At 36.1% G+C, this 25,235-nt stretch overlaps 1 protein-coding gene across 1 annotated transcript; it reads right to left on the bottom strand.

Annotated features, from left to right (window-relative positions):
- Positions 1-3,982: 3,982 nt before the first annotated feature.
- Positions 3,983-11,957, bottom strand: LOC142358523 (testisin-like). Its single transcript, XM_075409917.1, has 4 exons — positions 11,554-11,957; positions 8,034-8,124; positions 5,584-5,785; positions 3,983-4,129 (listed from the first exon to the last, which is right to left on the bottom strand). The coding sequence occupies exons 1-4, from the start codon at positions 11,783-11,785 to the stop codon at positions 3,983-3,985; spliced, it is 672 nt and encodes a 223-aa protein (XP_075266032.1). The 5' UTR covers positions 11,786-11,957.
- Positions 11,958-25,235: the final 13,278 nt, after the last annotated feature.

Genomic DNA, 25,235 nt, shown 5'->3' on the forward strand with positions numbered 1-25,235 from the left:
TTAATCAGATTAAAGAAAAAATAGCAAATAGTACAGAAAATAGCCATTACAACCCTAAACTGGATGTTCGTGTAAAATGTGATGCCTCCCGTTCAGGATTGGGGGCAGCATTGGAATAAAACACACCTGACGGTTAGAAACCAATAGCCTTCGCTTCGCAATTCCTCAATTCAACGGAAGAACGCTACAGTGTCAACGAATTGGAACTATTGGGGATAGTTTGGTCAATTGATTATTTTAAATACTACTTATACGGAAAAAACTTTACGGTAGTGACAGACCATAGAGCCCTATTGTCAATACTTAAAGAACACCGATCAAATAAGTCATACAATAGTCGACTGTCTCGATGGATAGATAGATTGCTACCGTACAATTTCACAATTGAGCATATGCCAGGTGCAAAAATGGGACTCGTCGACTACATTTCTAGAAACCCTTTTGCAAGAGCCAAAAAGATATCTACATACGACGAGCACTTTGTTGTAGCAACAATTTCTAGAATCCGTGATTCAATGAAACATTTAATTACCAATAGACAAACAGCAACTAAAAAATTTAGAAACATATTAAAGTCGAATTTGCCTTCACTAAAAGTTACACAACCATTTGCATCGCGAGTAACCATACCACAAAGTGATAATTCAACTAATTGCGATAAAGCATCTGCATCACAATTAACCGTTTCACCATTGAAACCTCCATTCGCACCGCAATTAACACATGCTAATTCTAAACTTAATCCGTATTCTGTACATCCATTTGCGTCGCAAATGCCACCTAAAGTTACAAAATTACAATTTGTACCAAATCACCGTAAAGTAAATAATTCACATTCCATTAACAAATTCGCTGCAAAAGAGGTGCAAATATTAGACAGTAAAGAATGTGAACAATCTGAACAATTATCCTTAATGCAGCCCTAAGTATAAATACCACTTACCCAAAAATCACTCGCTTTTTGCCCAAATTCTGCCTAAGAAACACTACTTTGTGAATAAACTCAATAAACCTCTCATATCAGATAATTCAGTAAATAGTCTCAGCACGATGTCAAAAGCCAAAGCAACCCGCTCTAAATCGACTCCTACTAAAAGCAAGAGTAACTTTCTCCGACACGACACCTTCAACACCCGAATCAAATGCAACAACTCATACAGAAACCCCAGCTGGTAGTATGATAGACGAGGCCGAGGACATAATGTTCACCGAGACCCTCAATAAAGTGTTCAGTAGGAAGTTTCTAGCAATACTGACTGGAAAAGACGCGATATTGAAAGAAGTAAGGGACTGTGTACTTCGAAATGATGCAGAACGACTACAAGAAATCAGTCCCTATCTCTTTTCATGTTGGAGAGATCTAAGCGTGAAACACGGGTGTGTCTGCCTAGATGAGAGAATTGCGATCCCAAAATCCATTAAAGATGCGGTGTTGGAAGACATTCATTCCAAACATCCAGGCAGTTTTGCTATGCTTTCCTTAGCTCAAAACATCTGGTGGCCCTACATCCACAGAGACATACTGGCAAAGGCCAGTGAGTGCAAAGCTTGCACGGATATTGGTAAGAATCTAAAATCAGTGATTTCGCACCGCAAATGGACACTCTACCTAAATGTAGTGAACCAAATGACGAAATACAATTAGATTTTGGTGGCCCAATTTTAAATGAGAAAGGAATAGAACAATATTTTCTTACTAGTATAGATATATACTCTAAATACCCCACTACAGAAATAGTAAATAACGCATCAGGTCCAAATGTAATCAAATTCTTAAATAATTATATATATCAACATGGAGTACCTAGAACTATTAGATTAGATCAAGCTAGATGTTTTGCAGGAAAAAAGTTTGAAACATTCTGTGCAGAAAATAATATTACACCTATATATGCACCTGCAAATGACCATAGAGCAATCGGATTAGTAGAACGTATCATTCAAACAATTAAACGACAATTATCTTGCATGAAATCACAATTAAATAAAAAATTTAATTTAGAAAATTCACTCAAAGCAATAATACAACGACTCCTAATATCAAAACAAAAAACAATCACAACCACGCCCTTTGAGGCACATTTCGGTAGAAAATGTAACACACCTATATCAAATATTACAACTAAATCTGATAGCAAAAATCTCAACTATAATGCAATAATTAATTATTATTTAGACGAAGATAAAATCCCGGGTCGTTCCTACCTTACAGATGAACAGTGGGCGGATACAGCTCTTTGTTCTGACCAGGAAATTGAGCGAGTCATTTGCGCCGCAAGTACCCGCGCAAGAACAGAACAAGAGAAAAGGAATGACGTGGAAGATCGTTTTATAAAGCCAGATGTCATCCACCGTGCAATTCCCTGCTCCGAACGCAGCGTACAGGTGAAGTTGGCCCGCAAAATACATGAGAACCAGCGCCAAACGAAAAACTTGGACGGCCTCTATGAGGTATTAGCACCTGGCAGTACAGTGTGCAAAATAAGTCCAACGACGAGTGTCATCAAAGAACCTTCCAAACCTGAAGTACGGGTCAGGAACTCTGACATCGCCAAATTTGGAACGCGGGCTGAACGGGAAACAGCTTTAGCACAGTACATAGAACGACGCCCAAAGAAAATAAACGAAAAAACTCTCGAACAAAAAATTCAACAACACAAACGAGATCTTTTTCGAAAAAATACTGGAGAGAAAAAGATAAAGCGAAATAGGGAACACACAGACGATGTAAGTGTCGTTTCGTCGGCACGATCTTGTATATCTACAGCTAGCAATGTCGCAAGATCATTGAAGATGAGAGTACCAAAAAGAAACCCGAAATACGATGAGGCATTCCAAAACCGACCCGATCTTACACAAATATTAAATTTCAGTCCAATCGCGCCGCAAGTGGCATCGTCTGATACAGCAGGGCCATCCGGAACACAAACAACCTCCTCAGCTCAAAAACAACCTAAATCCATCTTGCGGAAGACTTCAAAACGCAAAATCACGGTCAGTGATACATCGGATTCGGATACGTCTTCTATTAGAAAAAGCAAAAGGACATTGAAAAAGAAATCCCAAAAATCGCAAACAATTGTCGAAAAAGTCCGTAGCACAGAAGGTTACACTGATTACCAAGACACTGGCATTGCGGGAGGGTCAAATGAAGGAGCTGAGTATTCGCAAAACCAACCAAGGGAGATGACAGTTCTCCAGGCCGAAAATGCTGAAAATAGCGACAGCGAGTGATCTTCGATAAAGAAAACTTTCATAAACTTTTATTCTATCTATTATTTAATATTTTATTACTTACTAACCGGTGAATATTTATTAATTTTCTGATTTTAATCTAGTAAATTAATTCTTCTCCAAGAGGGGGAAATGTCATACGGCAATGGATACCCTTCATGTATCCATATCCGTATTTTAAACTAATTTTTTGTTGTAAGTTCCTTTTGAAGGGCGAATGCCATTTTAGTTCAGTGCTATATACTTCCTCCCATTTTTAGCAGTTAAGTCTGTTCATCCTGTCTGTGCCGGATATGTATTCATTCACGTTGTAAACAAATCAAACTTTGCTTCCTTTATGTATGATTAAAACCTGAACAAACTTTCTTTCATAATCTGTATTATCATTAACTTTCATTCTCCAATTTGCAGCGCTAACGCTCAGTTTAATTTAATCCTTACAAAACACTTCTCGTTTTAACTGAGTAGTTCAGTTAGAGTCAATCGCACCGCGATTGCCCAATCTAGAAAGAATCTAGTTGAAAGTAACAACTAAACCTGCCATTCGCGACGCAAGTGCCTATCTCAGTACTTGCAAGGCCATTTGCGATTCAATTGACTATACTCCTTGTGTATGAGTATAACACATCTCTACTCGGATTTAGAAGATTATAATTTGTGTTCATATGATCCAGGGTGCATAAAAATGTAGGGGCATAAAAAAACTACTGGTATCAAATTGGAGCATATTTCAAAAATCAGAAGAAGCCTATTTTGAGAGGGTTTTCCTTCCTTCGTCCATGAAGCATATGCTTCCTCCATCTATGACAGGATGAGTGCAGACTCTGTTTGATGGACAACTGACAATTGTTGTGGGTGACACGGCTTCTAAGAGAGTCTCGTGGAAAAGTGTTTCCTAAAGCACGTGATCGATTTGATGAATAGGCCACGTGACTCTAATGCCCTGATTGAGAGTATGTTGATTCCACGAGATATCAGTTAATAGTTCGGGGTTTTTGCCATTACAACCCATCCACCCCCCCCCCCATGAAATTATAGCCCGCATTTTGTTATAATTGCCTTGATTGGGGAGGGGAGCTATAGGTTATCTGCCAAATAAACGGGGGGGGGGGGGGCTCTAATGGCAAAACCCCGAACCATTACTGATATCTCGTCAAATCAACATATCCTCAATCTCAGCCTTAATGGTAAAGACCGGTGGTTCGACATACAAGAATCTCGAAGTGACTTTTCCAGTGTCACGCAACGTTTGTTAAGACACGCGGGTGCAAGTTTTAAAATACAGATAGCCTGCAGTGCCTGAATTCTGGATACATAACCATATAGCCAAATACATAATCGACTTATACGAACATTCGGTATTTTCAAAATTACCTGTTGCGTGTTTCTGCTCAAGGTCATGTGACTGTGGAAGCGTCACTTCGAAATTCTGGGTTATCCAAACCGTTACGCGGTTCGTGATACGCCATTCAGAGTGACTACAAAAAGACTGGGGGGAGGATTTTCCCAAAGAACAACGGGAAAAGAGTGTAAAGAGTGTAAAAATAAAAAAAATACACCCTTATTTCTCGCTTAATAAAGTGAGGAAGAGTGTAACTATAAGAACAATTTTAAAAAATAAAAGTGGAAGGAGGTAGTGAGGATTGATCAACATTTTAACTTTCACTTTGCTCATTAACCATTGCGCGAAATGATAGAAGCATTCAGTGTTTCCTTTTCGTTATAATGGTATTTGTGCATAAGTGTATTTTTTTAATCAGCCCACCCTTCATTACACTCTTTGCACAGAGTGTAGAAAGAGTGCAGAAAGGAGTGTATATGCAGTGTTATTTTTCGAAATTACCTTTTTTTTTACAATACACGTGAAGAACACATTACATCCTAATTCTGATACATCCTAATTACATCCTAATACATCCGCTATTTAGAAGCGGATTGAGGGTGAAACCCTCTAGGAGGTCAACATAGGCAAATATTGGTCGACCATGAACTGTAAGTTGACACAACGTCCTTTCTTAACCTACATCGGTCGACCATTTTCTTCTATATTTAATATTGATCCAACATCGTCTTCTCATATGTCGAGACGGTGTCTTTTTTTCGAGAAATTTTTGTCGAGTACACATCGCTATCCCTTTTTTGTCCGCGGATAAAAGTGAAGGACAAAATTTTTGAAAATGAAATGAGACAATTATGAAGAACTGTTTTTTTTCACTCGCACAAACCTCTCAAAAAGTTCAAGATGTTTAATAAGCCCGCATATAAATTTTTTTTATCCTTTCATCTTGCTATTGAAAACTTAACCCGATTTGATGGTAATAAAATAGCTATTTTGATTTTAAAACTTACCCGAATTTCGCGGGGGAAAATCAAATCACTTCGGTTAGCTTGTATGGTACCCAATCCACAAGAGCCCAAAATTATTCTGGATAACTGATCAGGCCGATTGGGTAATGTACATGTTGGAAGAAAAATCATATCGCCATTGGTAATAGCCCTGTCTGTTCTGACCAGTGCTATGTCGCTGTATGGTTCGTTGTCCATTATAAAACTAAATCGCAACACAAACTTTTTAAATTTGAAACAAGTAAATTACACGGAATATAACCCCAAGGTTAGATATCTACATGCTTTGAAATGTTAAATCAATTAATCAGCATTGTTATTAATATAATAATCTTCAAATTGTGGCTGTTCGTTATAATTTGTTATAATTTGAGCTCAGTTTTTCAGGGAAATGAAAACTTCTCGGTTCTGTTAGAAAACAAAAATGGTGAATGATATAGGATGAAGTTATAGATTATTAAAGAGACACTTCTTAATGAGAATCAAAAAAATTAATAATCCCATAAATCCAATATCAATCACCTAACAGAAGCAACTGGCAATGGCTGTCGAAACTTATTGCCTTTTGTACAAATTTTAAAAAGAGAAAATTCCAAAAAATAATCTACTTTCAATACTCTTATTTTAGAGATTAATTATTACCTTTAATATGATTAACAAACAGCATCCAGCAGCATTTAAAAAAGTTAATGAAGGTAAAGTGATAAGATGAAAAAACCCAAAAAAAAAATTTTGGATGTATTGGTTTTGGAACTTTTGGTGAGTGTAGTTAAAAAGGAACAAACAACAAAATATGAGCTCTCTAAGATCTAATCAAATTATCTGTATAGAAAGCCCACATAGCCACTGAGAGCGTTTGCTGTTGAAACTAACCAAAAAGCCAAAAGAAACAGTGAACACGGGCGAATATCAAATAATCACATCTTTTTGTTTGAAAACATGTATGTCAAATGCAGTTAGATTGCTCTAAAGCGAAACCATTAAGTACTTTCTGTTTTGCTTCTTAATGAGACCTATTCAGTGAGATTTGTCGTTATTATAACAGAGGGACATGTAAGAAAAACAACAAAAGCGCTTAAAAGGACGAAGCGAATAAAGCGACGAACATCTGTGAGAAAAAAAAAACAAACTTCAACTATCAAACAAAATTTTTTTGTATCTCTCAAAAAATGCAAGGAATATTTTGCTCAATCAACAAAACAGATGGTGAGATCACAGATGGTGCAATCACAGAAATGCAAGGAATATTTTGCAATCACAGATGGTGAGATTGCAACAAAACAAAAATTAAATTCGGTTGAAACTCAAAAACGCAAAAAGTGATAAAACAATAACAGCTTCACGAACACAAATCAGTAGCTCAGTAGCTATCGACAACAATCCAATTGAATTAATTTTTTGCCTTTTTAGAAAACCGTTGAGACCTGTCAGTACTATCTCTAAACAACTGGCCATCAAAAGAACAGCAAAAAAGGCGGAAATTCAAAAGTTCACAAACTTTTTATGAAAATCAATAGTTTCCATGATCTAAATACGGTTACCTATTAACTGAGACAACTTAAAGGGATAAATAATATTTCCTCAGGAACCAAAACAAAACATAAAAAGAATTTAAAACGCACCCGTAAAGCTCCAAAACTTGTTTCTAAGTAGCCCAACGTCAAAAAAGTAACAGCTCGAACTGAAAAAATCCTTTAATTTATGCGTCATTAGAAACTTGAAAGGACCTGTCATTAATGATAAAAGTCAAAATTTTAAAAGCTTAACAAACTTGGAGATAATTTGCTAAATTTTGCGACAACAGAATGCATAAAAATTCAAAAATTATTGGCTGTCCTTTGATGTCTGCAATCTTTTTCAATAAACTCAAAGTGTAATTTAATCGCTTTTGCTTCCTCTACTCTAGTAACTTAGTTGCTCCACATCAAACATTTTCAATTGATATCACCTAGCCACAGTGATTCAAGCGTATGTTACCATCTTAAAAGTCGACAGTGACAGTAAAAACTCGTGTACCGCAAGCTGTCTAGACTTCAAAATATCGGAGGTTCAATCACAAAACAAAAAATTGTTTATCTCTGAACTTGGACACAATGCAACTCTGACAAAAATTTTTTTTGGCCCAAATCATTGTATGAAAATGTATTGGTTTGAAAATATAAATGGCCCAGTAATGGTTTAAAGCTCTGGATTTCTGAAGGGCACAAACTGTAACTTGTGATTGTCATCTTTAGGGTAAAAAAATAACAAAAACACTTCAATAAACAGCCAGATTCGACAATCATTATTTCTTTTGAGCATTCTTAGTAATGCCTCTTAGCAGCATTCGACTAGGATTGCATGGAATTTTTGATGACCTACTAAGAAATCTTATGTTTTAATTTCTGATTTAGCCACAAATAATCCTAATCGACTTTAGAACAATTTATAATTAATAACCGGAGAAAAATTACTCTGGTGCAATGAAGAACTCAGATATTCTGTAGTATGACTTGAACGAGTCTGCATCCGTGAAATCGCCAACTTCCAACACAAATTGATAAGCTGAAACAAACAAGTACAATACGGTTAGTGCCTTTTTTGTAGTTTAGTTGTCTTATATATCTTTAATTTTCCTTTGAGATTTTATCTACAAAAATCCAAATCCAGTTTCTTGAGAAATGCTCTACGCTTTTCACAAATAATCTCACAAAGTTCGAAGAGCACTCTCTAATTTTAGGGACTGGAAAGTTACCTAACCAGTCCAGAACAAATCAGTAAAGATCAAACTCCTCTTGACGATCATCATATTTCAGCTCGTTTTGAAAATTTGCTGGTTTCTTTTCTCTTTTATAGGCAAATACGTCTAAATAATAAACAGTCATGAATATCACCAAACAGTGAAACAACGACTGAAGTCTGAATGTTCCAGGCAAAAATAAGCGATGATCAGGGTTTAGCTCGTTTGTCAGTGTTTTGCTCTTTTTTCGGCAGCCAATCCAGACAAAAGACTCCAGCATAAAAATCATATATTTAAAATATTCAGTTAATTTTTTGCACATTTATTCAGTAAAATTGTACAATTTTCAATTGCGACATCAAATGCTCAAATGAAGTTGTGATTTTGAAGTTATATGACAGCATTTAAAAGCTGTTCTTTCTCTGTACTGGCTGATATCACTCAAATTTTGGTCATATCAAAAAATTCAAGTTCTTATATTGACCTGTTCTTTACAAATTTTGAATCAGAGGTTACCAGGCAAAGAACAAAAATAACTGATCACTATTTGCTTTTCCTTAAATTGAAGAATAAAACAAAGTTAGAAACAGAATTTATTTTTTTTTCAATCAAGAAATTGGGCAAAAATAGAAAATCCTTTTCTACAGGAAAAAAGTAGTTTCATTCTATGGCAGCGATTAAAACAAATTGAATTTACCGAAAATGAAATTAATGAAAAATTCAAATGTTCACAAAGAATCGTGCAAGAAGCTTTAGATCATTATTTACTTAAGAAAACAAGAAAACATGCGCAGAAGATCTGCATTGAGAACGAAGTCAAAAACACTGCCGCAGAGAAAAAAACTTGGAGAAGAAAGCACTCAAAGGTCAATCAATATCGGCCAAAAACGAATACAAACAACAGTGCAGGAAGGTAAAAATTTTCATAAAGAACAAAATGAAGACTTTTTATCAAAATAAAATTGAAAAGGGTGCAGTAAACACAAACCGAAACTTTTTTAAAGTTTATGGTGACATAACAGGCAAAAAATTGAAAACCGTGGAAAAATACCATCTCAAGAAGAAGTCCACCGTTTAAATGATTTTTTTCATCAATCGGAAGGAAAATGAATGCACATTTACAAACAAAAAAAAATCATTTCTAAAAACAACCGATAAAGCAGAACATTCCGTGTTTCTTGCCGTTATTACAGACAAGGAAGTTTTTGATATCATAAAGAATGCTCCGAATAAGTACAGTGAGGACTGTTATGACCTCAATTACTACTGCCTCTGGAAATTTTCTAATGTCCTGAGTCCTTTTCTCTCAAAATTGTTCAATGAATGTTTCAATCTTGGCGTGTTCCCTGATTGTCTTAAGATTGCAAAAGTTTTCCCACTTCACAAATCTGGAGATAAGAGAACACCATCAAATTTTAGGCCCATTTCCTAATTACCAACGATAGCAAAGATCTTCGAGAAATTGCTTCAGAGAAGAATTATCTCTTTTTTAGTGAAATTTAATCTGCTCTCAAGCTCCCAGTTTGGTTTCAGGGCCAAAAGAAGTACAGTTGACGCTGTTTTGTTTCTGATTGAACTCCTGCGACGAAAATTATCTGATAAATCCGTTATGTCTGTTTGCACATTCCTGGATCTCAAAAAAACTTTTGATACGGTAGACCATAAAGTACTATTAGGCAAATGTTATAATATTGGTTTGAGAGGTCATGTTTTCAATATTCTTAAATCATACCTAAATAAACGCTCTCAGTTTGTTCAAATTGCAGAAGTTGTTTCAAGTACTGCTTTTGTTGATATGGGAGTTCCCAGGGATCGGTACTCGGTCCTCTGCTTTTCATAATATACGTGAATGATTTGAGGAATATGCAAGAGGTTGACAATTTAAATAATCTTGAATCTAACATCATACTTTTTGCAGCTGACACAGTGATTGAAACTTCAGCCAGAGCCGAAGAGGTTGTGATGAAACACAAAACTCAATTACAAAAAAGTAATCAGTGGTTAACTAAAATTAAATTAGCAATCAGTACTGAGAAAACAAAATCAATGTTTTTTTGGGAAAATTAAAACTTACTCCAAAAACGAACAGAATCACATCGATAAAGAAAGAATCGAAAACGTTGACTCATTACGTTACCTTGGAATAACAATAGATAATAAATTGTCTTTCAAAAATCATATTGAAGTGGTTAAACAAAAACTAATAAAATTCAGTGGGTTGTCCTATAGACTGAGAAAATTTCTTAGTTAAAGTCAAATGATTCAGGTTCTTAAAAGTTATGTTCAGCCGGTAGTGCAATATGGTATACTAATTTATGGAAATTCTGTTTTGTCAGATATTTCTTTGATAGACTCAAAAATAAAAAAAAAAACTCATAAGGATAATTTTCAATAAGAGAACGTTCAACTCAGTGAGCGATCTAAGGAGAAAATTTAATCTGTTTTTAGCAAAAGAACTACACTTGTACGAAGTACTTAAACTGTTGATAAAAATGCTTCAAATCCTTCTTGAATGATAACGAATTAAACAGAGTAAATAAAAGAAGAAAAACAACGATGTGTCTTGATTGCGGTGATCGAAAAAATATGACAAACCGATTGAGGTGTAAGGTTCGAAAAATGTTGAATTTGTTGGTTTTTCTTGAACCTACCTTTGTAAATACGGTTTTAAAAATGACAAATAAGCAAATAAAACATTTTTGCCATATGTTTTTAAGAAATTACATAATTGACAACCAAGACTTTTCAAGTTATTTCTTTTAAGTACGTCTAATTGTAGCCCACTGCACTCAATTATCGGTTTATTTATTTATTTTTTTTGTTGTAACCATTCGTGATTTATAGCTCAGTTACTATAGTAATTTTCCTTGATATTCCTACATTGTGAGGCACCTAAAAACGGATCAACTGATGATCTAATGGTGTTCTCTTTTTTCTGTTGAACTTCATTGTACATATTTTTTGTGCACAGTAAACAAACTTCTTTAGTGTTGCTCGATTACAGAAAATGAAAAATTTATTATTATTATTATATATGACAATTATATACCAGAATACGTTATATTAAATTTTCATTGACTTCCATATGCCGTGAATAACTAAAAACAGAATAACTAAAAACAGACCAAACAGGCCGTGAATAACTAAAAACAGTCCATATGCCGTGAATAACTGAAAACAGACCAAACATCCATCACAGTTAGCGGTGAAATTTTGGTTTTTTAATTTTTTGTGGTGGGGGTGGTGGGACTTACGTGCTAGTAAGAAGACACACTGTGCTGCTGTAACTGCAAACCTTGAGTTTATAATAGATGCACCACAGAAGCCATTACTGTAAACAAGTTTCGCGTAAAACAAACGTGGAGGCGATACAATACCATTTACAATCAATTTGCGGGTAACCTTTGAAGCTAGTATAGAATCCGAAGAATTAGTTAGATATAAAGATACTGAAAATAAAACAATCACTTCAATAAAAAGCTTCATTTGCCACCATTCAGTTTTTTTTGCTGTCCTGTTGTTAAAAATTACTATTATCTTTTTTAACTGCGGTTTTACTCAACGATATAGTTGTAGATAGTTCATAACTTTATAAACAGTCAGTAGTTTACAAAGTTCAACTGTTTCTCAGATGGTGTTGATTTTCGAGGACCGTTTTATAATCTGGACTCCGAACCAGTTCAGTTTTGCAAATAATAACTCAAATTATGTGTCCTATACTTAGTTAGCTCTGATAATTATAACAGAGCGTCAACTTTTGAATTGTAGTTAGATTAACATTTGAACAAAACATCAAGGCCTTTGTATGTTATTTTCGCATTTCATTCAAGTTTTTTTTTCAGTTTAATCCGGACCTGAAATTTTGGCTATGAAAATTAATTGCATTAGAATTTGGTTCTCGCTAGTCCTGGCAAGAAAAATAAAGCGTCCCTCTGAGGTCCTGTGCCAAAAACCTTAAAAACACGACAGATAGAAAATATCAATGTGATTTCGACATAAGTGTGTCAGGCCACGGTTAAAGACCGGTTGCAAATTTTTACCCCCAAAAACAATGTAATATGAGGGGGTATTCCGGAGAATTTATATTAGAGGGTACTAGGGGGTAATCGGGAGGGGGTTTGGAAGGGGAGTAATGGGGGTAGAAGGACGCACGAGTTGGGATAAATTGGGGAGTAAAACGACGCCAGGGTAGTTGGTAAGGGGGGGGGGGGTAAAATGACGCAAGATTAAGGGGTAACGAGGGGTAAAACGATGCAATCGTAGGGGGTAAAGGGTCCATTACCCCCTCATACTTGCATCATTTTACCCCCTTGGCAGCACCACTCTTACATAGTTTTACCTAGATAGTCGCAGAGTGACAGCCTTGAACCCACAACACTTGAACCATCCAATTTAAAGAAGTTTAAAAAATTACCTTCCAATGTTACATCATTTTACTACACTAAAACTGACACACAATCTTATGTCTTTTTTGAGGGGTAATTTTTGGGTGTGTAGTATAAATATTCCCCCTTTCACCCCAAAACCGTCTTATATCATCGCCCCAATACCACGTTTTCTTAAATATAAAAAATCCCCTCTAGTCCCTCTTAACCCCATATCTTAAATCATTTTACCTCCCTAAAATTATCTCCTCCTTTTACATTTTCTTGGAGGTTTATTTTGGCGAGGAAAAGCTAAAAAAACTTACTCCCCATTAATTGCCTTACCTTACATCGTTTTACGACTAAAGTCACCTCTTTCATATTTTTGGATGGTAATTTTGAGAGGTAAAATTTAACAATTCACCTCTTTTATCCTTATTATTTCCCTAATTTTACCTCGTTTTACCCCCCTAATTTTACCCTCAAACATATCTTTTTTGCGGTTTCTTTTTTTGGGGGGCTGGTTTGTGAATCTAAACCCCCTCTCCTCCTTACCCTCCATTGTCCCCCATTACACCTAATGTCTTACATTGTTTTACCCCATAAAAAGCCCCCTAATCTGACATCTTTAGTGGGTAATTGTTTTGGGGGTAAAATCTAAAATCTCCCCTTACTCAACATTGAACCCTTATCTTAGATCATTTCACTAAAATTCCCCTAATAATAAATCTTCTTGGGTGATAATTTTGGGAATCAAAGGCTAAAAAATTACTCCTACTCCCCATCAACTGCCTTACGTTACATCGTTTTCTTACATCAATTCACACCATAAAATTACCCCCCCCCCTCCCCCAATCTTATAACGTTTCGGTTGGCAACATTGTGGGGGTAAAATCTCATTGGGGTTGGAAAAATTCTCACCCTCACCCCACATTACGACTCAATACAACCCATTACCCCCGCCCCTAATAGCCTTACATCGTTTTACGCCAATAAATATAGCCCTTGATCTTGCCTCTTTTTGGATGGTAAGTTTGGGGGTAAAATTTTACAGTTCCATCTACTCCCCATTACCCCCTAATCGTTTTACTCACCTACAATTACCCCCTAATCTTTTATCTTTTAGGGGGATAATATTTGAGGATCTAAGAGTCCCCTGATTCCCCATTACACTCCATTACCCCTACTCCTACATCATTTTAACCCCTGAAATTAACCCTCTAATCCTACATCATTTTGAGGGGTAATTCTCCCCACTACCCCCATGAACCCCTTTAATCTTACATCGTTCTACCCCATGAACAATTACCCTTTCCTCTTACATCAGTTTGAGGGGTAATCAGAGGGGTAACTCCGACACGTGGATAAACGGAGACCGATTTTCCAAGTATACTTGGATTCCCACGTTTATTTTAAAAAACAGAAAAAAATTGATTGCCAAGCTTCATACTGTACCTATATTAACAATTCACTCATTTGGGACATTACATTCAGTACCCCATTTGACCCTCTGTTTGTCATCTGTTGTTGTTGCGGAGACCGTCAAACGATGTTATTTGTAATCCCTAAATGAGTCACCAAAAACCGTGATTGGGAAATCATATTACAGTCATGCGGAGTATGCTATTACAGTCATATGCTTTAAAATATATAAGATTAGGGGTTTAAGCTCCCAAATGTCAATTGCGACCGAATGACAAAGAGTTAAGCGGTTGATTAGCAGACTAGAAGATTGACAGTGGCTTCAAATTTACTTGATACCATATTTTACCCTACCAGCTTTAAAACGAGCCAAATCTGCTACCTTAATAATCATGAAACATACCAGTTCGGTACCATTCCAAACTTGCGACGGACCATGAAGGTGACTTATCAACCATAACACTAGACATAATGCTAACATACCAACCACAAAACGGACCATTATGAAAACTTGAAAATTATGCCAAATTCATAGAATGGATTTTTTAGAGACGTTTACGGACCATATTTGGTCCGTTTTGTGGTAAGTAAGTTTGGTCAACCCGGGGTTTGTCAGTTTTTTAGGCTAGTACTGTTTTTGTTTAAGGCGAAATGTTTCGATTGCATCTCCAGTGATACCCAGGCTGAGGTCCAGACCGAAATGGCCTCTGATCAGACCATCCCAGACAAAAGTGACCTCTGATCAGACCGATCCACATTTATTTGTCCTCTTGTACTATTATGCGCTTGAAGCTCCGTGTGCGCTTAAAGTGCGCTCGAAAAATTCCTGTGATCAGACTATTGTGCGCTCGAATTTCAGCCCCTGATCAGACTAGTGCGCGCTCAAATCCGCCTCTGATTAGATTGAAGTGCGCCCGAAATTGCCTCTGATTAGACCGAAGTGCGCTAGGAGTTGCCGATGATCAGTCTATTGTGTGCTCGAAACTGCCTCTGATAAGACTAAAGTGCGTTCAAAATTTTCTGATCAGAGAATGGATTTGAACATGAAAAAATCGCTGAAAATTGTTGATATATTGATTTCATAAAAATTAATGTTTTCAGAAACATATTCAACAAAGAAGAAGCCATTTCTAAAATTATTTCTATTGAAAAGAAATCCCAAGTGCCGAAAAAAATTTACTTTTCAGTAAGCCAATAAATATTTTTGAGATTTGCATATTAACGTTTCGATCTTCAGTCAGTTATTCCAAAGCTCTTCAAAAGGGGACCGGCAGTTGCTATCAGCTGGACTTCCTATTTCTGAAGACCCATCAAGTTCTCAATGAGGCTCTGATCGGAAAGCTGCTCTATTGTTGACTCTTGGGAGAGACAGCCTCTGTCAGTAAAGAAAAACAAAAAGAACTTGTAAGAAATCGCTTGGATGAGCCTCTGATCAAACTATTGTGCGCATGTATCGGCCTCTGATTAGACTAGTGTGCACTCGAAGCGGCTTATGATCAGACAAGTGTGCGAATGATCAGACAAGTGGCCTCTGATCAGACAAGTTTGTTCTCAAATCTGCCTCTGGTCAGACCGTCCCAGACCAAAGTGACCTATGATCAGACAAATTCCAGACTATTAACCAGACGAAGTACGATCGAAGTCTTCTTCAGACCATGTATTTCGAGCGCACCAAGAACATGTGTGCACTCGAAGATGGTCCGATCAGAGGTCACTTTGGACTGGCCACCTCGACCTGGGTACTGTTCCTAGTTTTGGCTGTTTTTATGCCATAGCTGAAAATCAGTACCCAGGTTGAGTTCGCGCTCAAAATTGCTTCTCATCAGACCGTCCCAGACAAGTTTGACCTCTGATCAGACCGTCCCAGACCAAGGTGACCTCTGATCAGAAAAGAAAAGTTCCAGACAATTGTCCAGACTAGAGTGCGCTCGAAGCCTTCTCCAGACCATGTAATTCGAGCGCACCGGGAACATGTGTGCGATCGAAGATCATCTGATTAGGAGTCGATTCCGTCTAGCCACCTGGAGCTGGGTCTCCCATGGTGGTTGTCGGTTCTGATATGTTCATTAAAACAAAAGTCAAAAATGCAATGAAACGAAACCCTTGATAAATTTTTGAACCTAAACAGCGCAATTTGAAGTAGCTTCCCTTGTAACAAATGCAACTCCATAAATGGCAAAAATTCGCAACTGAGAAGGCATCGTCACAGCAAAGTTAAAAGTCGAGATAAAAAGAATGTGCTTAGGAAACTGTTTTTTACACCAGAAAGGAAAATCAAAATCAGTTAGGTCAATTTAGTGCTAATGTCTTTCATATTCCCAATAAAAGAGTTTTGCGCAACTTTATTTCATGTCGCAACGCAATTTTTTTCCATGCACGTTCCTCTCAAAATGTCGAAAATTATAATATGATATCCCCTCAACGCAGTTTTGCAAGTGAAAGCTCTATATCGAGGAATTTTGTAGAGAGTTTCGGCACCAATTTCTTTCACTCCTTTGCGTCATTGTGATCTCACAGATTGATTTTCTAGTATGGAAAAACACGAATAAAATTTTAATCGAAAGCTGCTGAAAATTCTAAATCTGCCATCAGGGAAGGGTTTTTTCTTTTCTTGCAGAAAATAGAAGTAATGAAAAATGTTTGAAAATTTACAGGAGCATTTGGCTCGGTAGGGGTCAATCCTGTCGGCTGAAAACTTGCTGAATTATAGAAGGAAAATGAACATTGAACCACGGATCTGTTTACTTTTATGCTCGATTAAGTAATCTCCTGAGATATAAAAGGAAAAAAATTGCTGCTCACTAAAAAATTGGTATCTACCGATCCACTATTTCAGTCAACATCGATATTTTGATCAAGGAGGACTTTTGATATAAACGCAATAAATTTTGCAAAATGAGCCGAATGTCTGCAACAATAACAATTCTTAGTGTGAACGCACAGAGATTTTTTCGGCAAACTGAGAAGCAGATAATTGCTCTTGTTTTAGCGTACAGTTTTTTTTAAAATTCTCGAAAGGATCTTGAATGGGAGGCGTATAAAAATTTGCAAATTGGTCATTCAGTCAAAAGTTTGAATCAGAGTTTTCCATAACCAGCTTTCTTATTTGTCGGATTCAAATCATTCTATTCCAAAAAATGGAAAACTTGATGTTTACGAAAGTTGACTTCTGTCAAATATACATATTTGAATATAATCTAAATTATGGGTAAATTTTTTTAAAAAGTACGAGCTCAGATCTGTTTGGTTGTGATGTAAGTCACCCGACTTATGTCACCCAATGTGATGTCAACCGAGCCAGTCTCTCGTTCGAGATGAGCTTTCAATTTCATAGAAAACATCTCTACGACAAAAATTTTTTCAGGCGGAGTAGACTTTTTGCTCCGTTTTCTCCTTTCGTTGGATCAAACGGTCTAATCGCTTGGCTGGTCGCATAATATGGCTGGTTGAAGTTGAATTTGATGTAAAGAGTCCAATCATTTGAGACACGGTGTGTTAAACTGTTGATTCGGCACTCCCATTTTGAACATCAACATCAGTTTACTTTGTTATCTCCGGTCAGTTATCCGTATTCGCTACGTCATCCTTTAACTACGATCCTCATTGCGTTTCATTATATCCAGCTGATGCATGATGTCTCGCGCTGCCACTATTCAACTCATCACGACTCACAACTAAGTGGAAAGGCTGGCATAGCATTTCCCTCGCATTACGAACATTGGCTCGACTACTTTGGCACACTCTGGGACAGCCGTCATCACACTAAGTTGGGATTCATAATCAGGTTTTTGACTAAATTTGCTATCTTTGTAGAAATTATTCAGTCCATAGACGCTAGTTCGTGTTAATTGAGAGTGGAGTAGTTTTCCCATTTCAGGTTCTCCTGCCAAGACATCGTCAGATAGTGGTACTAACTTTATCGTGCGAAGAAAAGACTGCGCCAGAGTTTTGAAAAACGGAACATCAGGATCATCAACGAGAAACTCGCCCACAGAGGAATTAAGTGTAGGAACATCCCACCGAGAGCACCAATCGTATAAATATAAGCAAAGAGAACTCAAATATATAAGCAATGAGAAACTCTAATATTAAGCAATGAGAAACTAAATTAAAGGTGGCTTCGAGGATTGGTCGGTACATAGCTTACAACGAATAACTTGTAGCATCCTTGGAGAGTGTCACCTTTTGAGCATTACATAATATCTGGTCAAAAACACAATCAATTTACGTCCATTAAACCCCGTAAGCGCTATAACGTCGGAGATAAGAAAATAAAGACCCAAAAAAATTCTACTTGGCATCTAAGCAGCCGCGATTCCGTCAATTGTTGGGGTTGAAGTGTTGGTAAACGGTACGCCCGCGCAAAGTCTTGTCAATGCTATCTAGTCACGTTGGATCAAAGAATTCATTCCGGCGCTGAACTGCCGTTCCAAATGGCAGACGCCTGCCAAGAAGCACCTAAAGACCGGTGCCTTGTTTTTAGTAGTTAAAGAGACAAACCAGAGGGGTTAAAATCCAATTTCCTGTGGTACTGGGAGTACATTACGGTTCTGAAAGCGTCGCACGCTCCGCCGTATTGCACACGTCCACAGGATTGCCCATACTCCCGCTTATAAAACTTGCACCATTTCACCAACATCTTGTTTTGGGTTAGCGGATGCTTTTAATTAAACAAAGGAAGGCTAGTTCTCTAATATATAAGCAATGAGAATTTAAGTTTAAGCGAGAAATTATTAACTAGTCAGATTCAAGTATTTAAAATACTCACAGGAATCATTCCAATTTACGAAAAAAACTCGGAAAAATGCAAAGAACAGATTTTATATCAAAAATTAACCAATGAAAACCTCAATGCTAATTAGTTTTAGGTTGTTTGAACAGTTTTGAATAAAATGGTAACCGGCTTTGACCTTAAGTATCGAAAATAGACTGATACCTGTTGACGAGCATCAAAAAAGGCCTTGCCTTCTAAACCACTAGTTGCTGATTTCGAACCAAATGTGAAACGTTGTTATAAGTTTATACGTTGAAGAATTTTTGTATTTCTTTCCAGCATTTTGAATTGAATTGTATCAAAACGAGAGAGTTTTTTCACTTTATAATATCAGATATAGTATGCAATAGCACTCCTCTTGTAATCGGTATTTACTTTACAATGACATTTTATTTCAAACGATGCATAATGTGTAGTAAGCCAGTCATACATAGTAAGTTATGAACTATATCGAATCAAAACTGCTCTAATCCACTCTTCAAAGTAAATCACGCTCGCAAAATAACTTCCTCCATTGCATATGAGAGTTTTGTCTCCATTTTGGATATTTCTGTAGAAACTGGCTACCCCGTACAAACATTCGACAATTGGGGTTCCACAGAGAAGACGGTACAAGGGACTCCCTTTTATCTCTCATTTTGCTACCTTATCATCTATCCAGTTTCAAATCTGCAACTATGCAAATTAAGTATATTTATTTTGGGAGTAATCAGGATTGGGGTGGGGGGGGGGGGGGTAATTTCAACACGCGCAGGTGTTACTGGTCATTTAGGACAGTTTGAAATGAAGTTTATGTTTCTGATCTGTATGAATCAGAATTTTATCTCGATTTTATCTCTATCCTGTAGGAACAAAATTTGGGTCTTTCCCAATTTAGCCCACCCCCAGCTTAGTGGGCAGTTTACCTATAGTCCCCCCCCCCAATCATGGTAATATACCAGTATGGGGGGGTTGTATGATGGGAAAGACCCGAAAATTTCTGAGCTCAAGACTTAATTGCGCATTTACATCGATAAAAATTTAAATTTCCATTGTCCATGAAAATTCGAATCCATGAAATAGATCCAAGAATTTTCGTCACTTTCAAACGCGCAAGTTGTGTGTTAAATTATAGTCTAGGTGGCTGTGCAGAAGTCACTTCGAAAGCTTAACTCAACATCTCGATACACTAAGTGATTATCGAGAAAAGTCATCAGTTCTCAGTGACTTCAAGTGAAACGAGTCATTTGTAAATTATAAATGATTTATTTTCAATTTTATACGTAGCAAATACTTGCAGCTATGCATTTTTATCAATCCGGAAAAACCCTTCGATTGAGTCTTGATGAATTAGTTACAAAAAATCTGATATCAAGTCGATTGATATTCAATAATGGACTATTCTTTCAAATTTTGAAGGCAAATATTAAGAGAGAGAGAGAGAGAGAGAGAGAGAGAGAGAGAGAGAGAGAGAGATTTGATGACTATTGGAAATAATGTTTTGAACAAGGGAGAAGATACAGCTTAATTATTCACGATCATAAGGAAATCATAAGATTATGAACTAGAATTGGAAAACAAAACTCTAATGATTGAAAAATTTTCATAAACATTGTCAGGTCAGCTATCCATTTAGATATCTTAGAATAGTTCCAGCAAAAATATATAGATATAGTTTCAAGTTTTTTTTCAACCAGAGTGATTTTTCCAATAGATTTATGCATTTTTTTCGAAATGCTAACTACTTTCTGTATTTTTATTTTTTTGGTAAAATATCATTAAGTCCGCAATCCTTCGAGTAAGCATTTTTCGAACCGGAGTGACTGCGTTTTCTTACCACTTCTCGCGTGGAAGAAAAAATGTTTAATTTTCACTGTCGACAACAGTGAAAATAAAATTGTAGACAATCCTTAGAAAATTTCTTCACTGATCAAGAAAATTTGAGTGTTTATGGAATCATTGCCCGCAATTCGTGAGCATCTTTATCGTCATCAATATCTGCAAACTTGTGCATTTTCAGTCCGTTTCAATTTTTTGCTCCGCTTTTCAATTGAAATATTAATTTGCAGCTATTGATTACAATATCAATTACGAAATCAATGACGGATATTTGTAAGCCTTATCCACAATTTTAAAAATTAGATCTATGCGTATAAAGGATGAGCTGCAGCAAACACACCGCTGTACTTACTTTATTTTAGTTAATCTGACAGTGAATTGGACTCAGTGGCAAAATTTTTAATGACTTCAAACAAAAATTGAAGCATGGATAGTAGAATTTTTTATAATTGGCGTCATTTTAGTTAAAAAAAATATTCTTTATAAAAATTTAGCTTTTTGATTAATTTAATAAAAAAAACGTCAGTGCTAATTTCTTTATACATAGGGTTTGCTTTTTGATTTTTTAAATTAATATCCCTCAGTGCTGTTTTACTTCCTAGATAACATAAGTCTTCTGGTTATTTTGATAAAAATTCCACGGTGCTAATTCTGTTTCACTGGCTAATTTTTGGGTCCTAGAAAACAGATTGTTAAAAGACCGTTAAGGACATCAAGCAATTACAATAAAAAAGAGAGTTCACATTGATCTCATAAAAAGTATTATCATTGGTTCGTTGACCGTTATACCCGGTTAGGTTTATATAATTCAATTGAGTTTATTTTCTATTCTATCAAACTCATCATTTCTAATCCATCATCGATTTATTTGTTAAAATTCCCTCCCGTGTCGTTATTATGAACACCACACCTAACATGCTTTTTCTATAGTTGTAATATTTTAAAGGTTTTTCTCAGTTTCGGTTAACAAAAACTAATTGACGTGGATCCAATTAATTTCATTTGTGACTGAATAAAGCAAAAGTTTTCACTGAGGGTCGTTAATTGAAATTTGTCCATCTGTTATTTGTAGTAACTATTTCCTTGTTATTGTTTGTGCTTTCATCTTGTATTGAATTTATTTACAGAGTCTATACCGTTTCTTTAGGGACAACCGTTTTCGTTCTTTTTAGTGACGAAAAGCTCTGTCTAAAACTAAATTTGAAGCTATTGAAGGCAACTAAAATAATTAGACAAATTTGAAACTCTAAGCCGCGGATTGTAGTGACATTAAAACTGTGTATAAATGAGACACGGATGCAAGTGACATCGAATTTGCGGAAAATAGTGAGGAAGACACCAAAAATTGAGGAAAATAGTAAAGCTCAAAACGCGGAATGTAGTTACCTCAGCGCAGATGTTAGTGACATAAAATTCCAGATAATTTTGACACAGATCTGCCGGCTTATATTTCTTGTCATCAATTTCCGCAATCGCCGCTATCAATGACAATGTTCCCAATTCTGAGCAAACTTGAAGTAGTTTCTCGTACTGGCACCGTTGACTGCGTAAGCCTATGAGGCCTAATCTTAGAACATGGTGGAGCGGACAATGCTGATATGGCAAGCAAAATTGCTTGCTCAATATGTAGGCTTGGCAAGGTACTGATACACATATTTTGAGAATGATATTGAAAGCGGCCACGAATTGAACTGTTTTTGCATCTTTTGTACCCATCCAATTTAGTTTGGATTATCAGTGGAAATTCTATATTTAGCTATACACCTATTGAAGCAAAAAAATTCCTATTGAAGCAAAAAAAGTTCCACCACAGTTCAGTCCTTTTCTTAAGTTTTCTTTCCGCAAAATTTTGCAACAGGCAACAAGAAAATTTTTATTTTTAACATTATTTTTAAATGAACTGGAAAATGAGAGATTCCTTCATCCATGAAACAAATGCTGCCATTGCCGTTAACCGGATGGGTGCAAACTTTATCCTTCGGGCATTCCACTACTGAAAATGGAGCCACTCCGTCGAAGTACGTCTCGTGGAATAAAATTTCCTGCAATTATCATACAAATAAACTGATATTGCCAATCAAAGCATGGGGTTGAATTTTTTTTGTAGACATACAGTCGGTGCGGTCATATTTGATGTCATAAACATCATAACGTATTTCTAGTATGATCTTTGTATGACTTCCCAAAAATTTTTACTCTCCCATTATGGTTTCCTTACCTTAGCGGGAGGAAAAAGGTGCTCAAAATTAGAATGCGCGCTCTAAGTGGGTGGGGTGTTGCTAACAGTCATAGAGGTATCGTGAGAATGACACAGCGCCTAGGTCTTATGAAGAAATCAGATACGTCCAGACCGATGCTGAACGCACAAGGGGGGGGGGCGGCGTCCCGGGTTCGGATTTGCATTGTCATAAAAATTACCAAAATGACCGAAAGTCCAGACATAAACGCACAAAATCGTTTTAATTCTTGCTCATAAAAATAAAACGCGATTTTCAGCACTCACAACCCAAAGTGTGCACTCAAGTGGCAACGTTCCAGACAGAAAACGGCTACTCACTTAATTTAAATTGAATGGCAGAATGTCGAATGCCCGGGTCGAGGTGTCACCGCCATTCAACGCAAAAAGATAAGCGGTGAATGGAGAAAATTTTGTAAGATAAGCTGTGAATGCGGTGAAATTACATAAATCAGGTGGTGAATGTGGTGAAAAATCCTTTATCGTCTGGTAGCGTTGAAATTACATAATTTCACTGCTGAATTTAGCGGTGAAATTACATAAATTCACCGCATTGAAAAATTGTCCAAATTATGTAAGATAAGCGGTGAAGGCGGTGAAATTACATAAATTCACAGCTTATTTTAGAGGTAAAATAACACAAATTCACCGCTTAGAAAACGCTTCAATTGTTTTTTGTTCAACGAAGTTAAAATACATTTATTAAAAGACGCACGGAAAATTTACCCACGAATAATCAGACATCTTTTTGTAATTTTTAAGCGGTGTTCTTATGTAATTTCACCACTAGAGTAAGCGGTGAATTTTCACCACATTCACCACATTTCACCGCTAACATTTGCAATTTCACCGCTTATCTTACAAAATTTCAACGCAAATTTTTTATATAAAGTAGAGTGAATTTGATTTCAATACAAAACAAATATACTAGACGTTTGTGAAAAGTTGCGCTGTGGAAAAAGAAGTTGCTGACATGCAGGAGGTGAGACAATCGAATCTGTGCAAGGACGGTAACTTGAAGTAAGCAGTGAAATGCGATGAATTTATGTAAGTTCACTGCTTACTTTAGCGGTGAACTTACATAATTTCACCGCATTTAACCCCAAAATTATGTACAAAATTTGCGGTGAAAAAATTTTCCGATTTTTCTCGACCCTGGTGGTGCAAACTATACTCTGTTTCTTTTGCTATCAGTATAAGACGATTAGTATTGAATATTTTTACCTCCTGATATCTGAAGTCTAGTTATATTAGCCAAAAACTGAAATTTATGGCTGAAAATCCAAAGCAAAATTTTCAAATAAAAAATGCATTACCACAATCCTGAAGTTTGCAAAATGCCTAATGTGACCCGAATCGTCAACAATGTTCAGATAATATACACGAAATGACCCGGGTTGGCCTTTCTAGAGAACCATATCTAAGAACCATATTGTTTCCAAACAGTCCATAACAAAAATTTTTTATATGATCTTGCTATGGTTGCAAAAATTCCCTATAAGATTCTTATGTGGCATCCAAGATTTCAAGTTTATTTATTTTGCTCCAGAAGCTCATTCAAACAATCCACAACGACATCTAAAACTTCCCACGTATAATAATATTATAGGAGTAAATGGACCATTTATGGTTCTTTCAAGGTTCTTTTATGATTCTTAAAAGACCATACGTGTCACACTTTAGTTGACAGCATCCAGTAGGCAGCTTCAACTTTTTACTATAAACAGCATTACGCAGAAAATATTTAAAACGCAGGCACTGGCTGACATATTCAGCAATATTTACAAAATTTAACAGTCTAAATCCAATTACAAGTTTTGATTAAAATTGACATGAAAAACAACTGATGAGGCATGTTCACTATTATAGATAACTTTAGCTGCAAATACTGTACTAGAGCATTAAATGGACTGATTAACCAATTTCTGATAAAATTGAGGAGAAAAAGATTTCTTGGCAATCCTAATAAATACCATAACAACTGAATACCAAAATTTTTTTGAGGGATTTGCAGCCAAACAAGCTTAAACCAGATGTCATTGGCAGTTTTAGGACATTTGTTTATTCTTTTACACCTAATACATAAAAGATATAAGCAATTCAAAATAAGAAAAGCTATTGAAAAAGACGAGCGCCTATTTTTTGCGTAATATTAACAGCTTGCTTTTACTCTTTTTGTTTTTTTTTAATTACAATATCCCAAAAAAAGATAAACAAAAGCTCTGTTTTCATGAACAAAGTTTTTGCACTTACAATTTAAAAAATTATAAATAGATTACAAGCAATTAGTTTTTGATGATTTACCTTTTTTTTTCATTTTCT

The sequence above is a fragment of the Convolutriloba macropyga genome, unplaced genomic scaffold (genome assembly GCF_964194025.1).
Source record: "Convolutriloba macropyga unplaced genomic scaffold, txConMacr16.3 SCAFFOLD_3810, whole genome shotgun sequence".
Taxonomy (NCBI): Eukaryota; Metazoa; Xenacoelomorpha; order Acoela; family Convolutidae; genus Convolutriloba; species Convolutriloba macropyga.

Bases quoted from the DNA above. Each gene is read 5' to 3' on its own strand.
- LOC142358523 (XM_075409917.1), bottom strand. From the start codon at position 11,785: ATGAAGCTTTTTATTGAAGTGATTGTTTTATTTTCAGTATCTTTATAT. The intron at 8,125-11,553 runs GTAAGTCCCACC...TGTTTGTTTCAG, and splicing joins GTGTGTCTTCTTACTAGCAC to CTTATCAATTTGTGTTGGAA. The intron at 4,130-5,583 runs GTAAGTTTTAAA...CACGTGCTTTAG, and splicing joins TTTTCCCCCGCGAAATTCGG to GAAACACTTTTCCACGAGAC.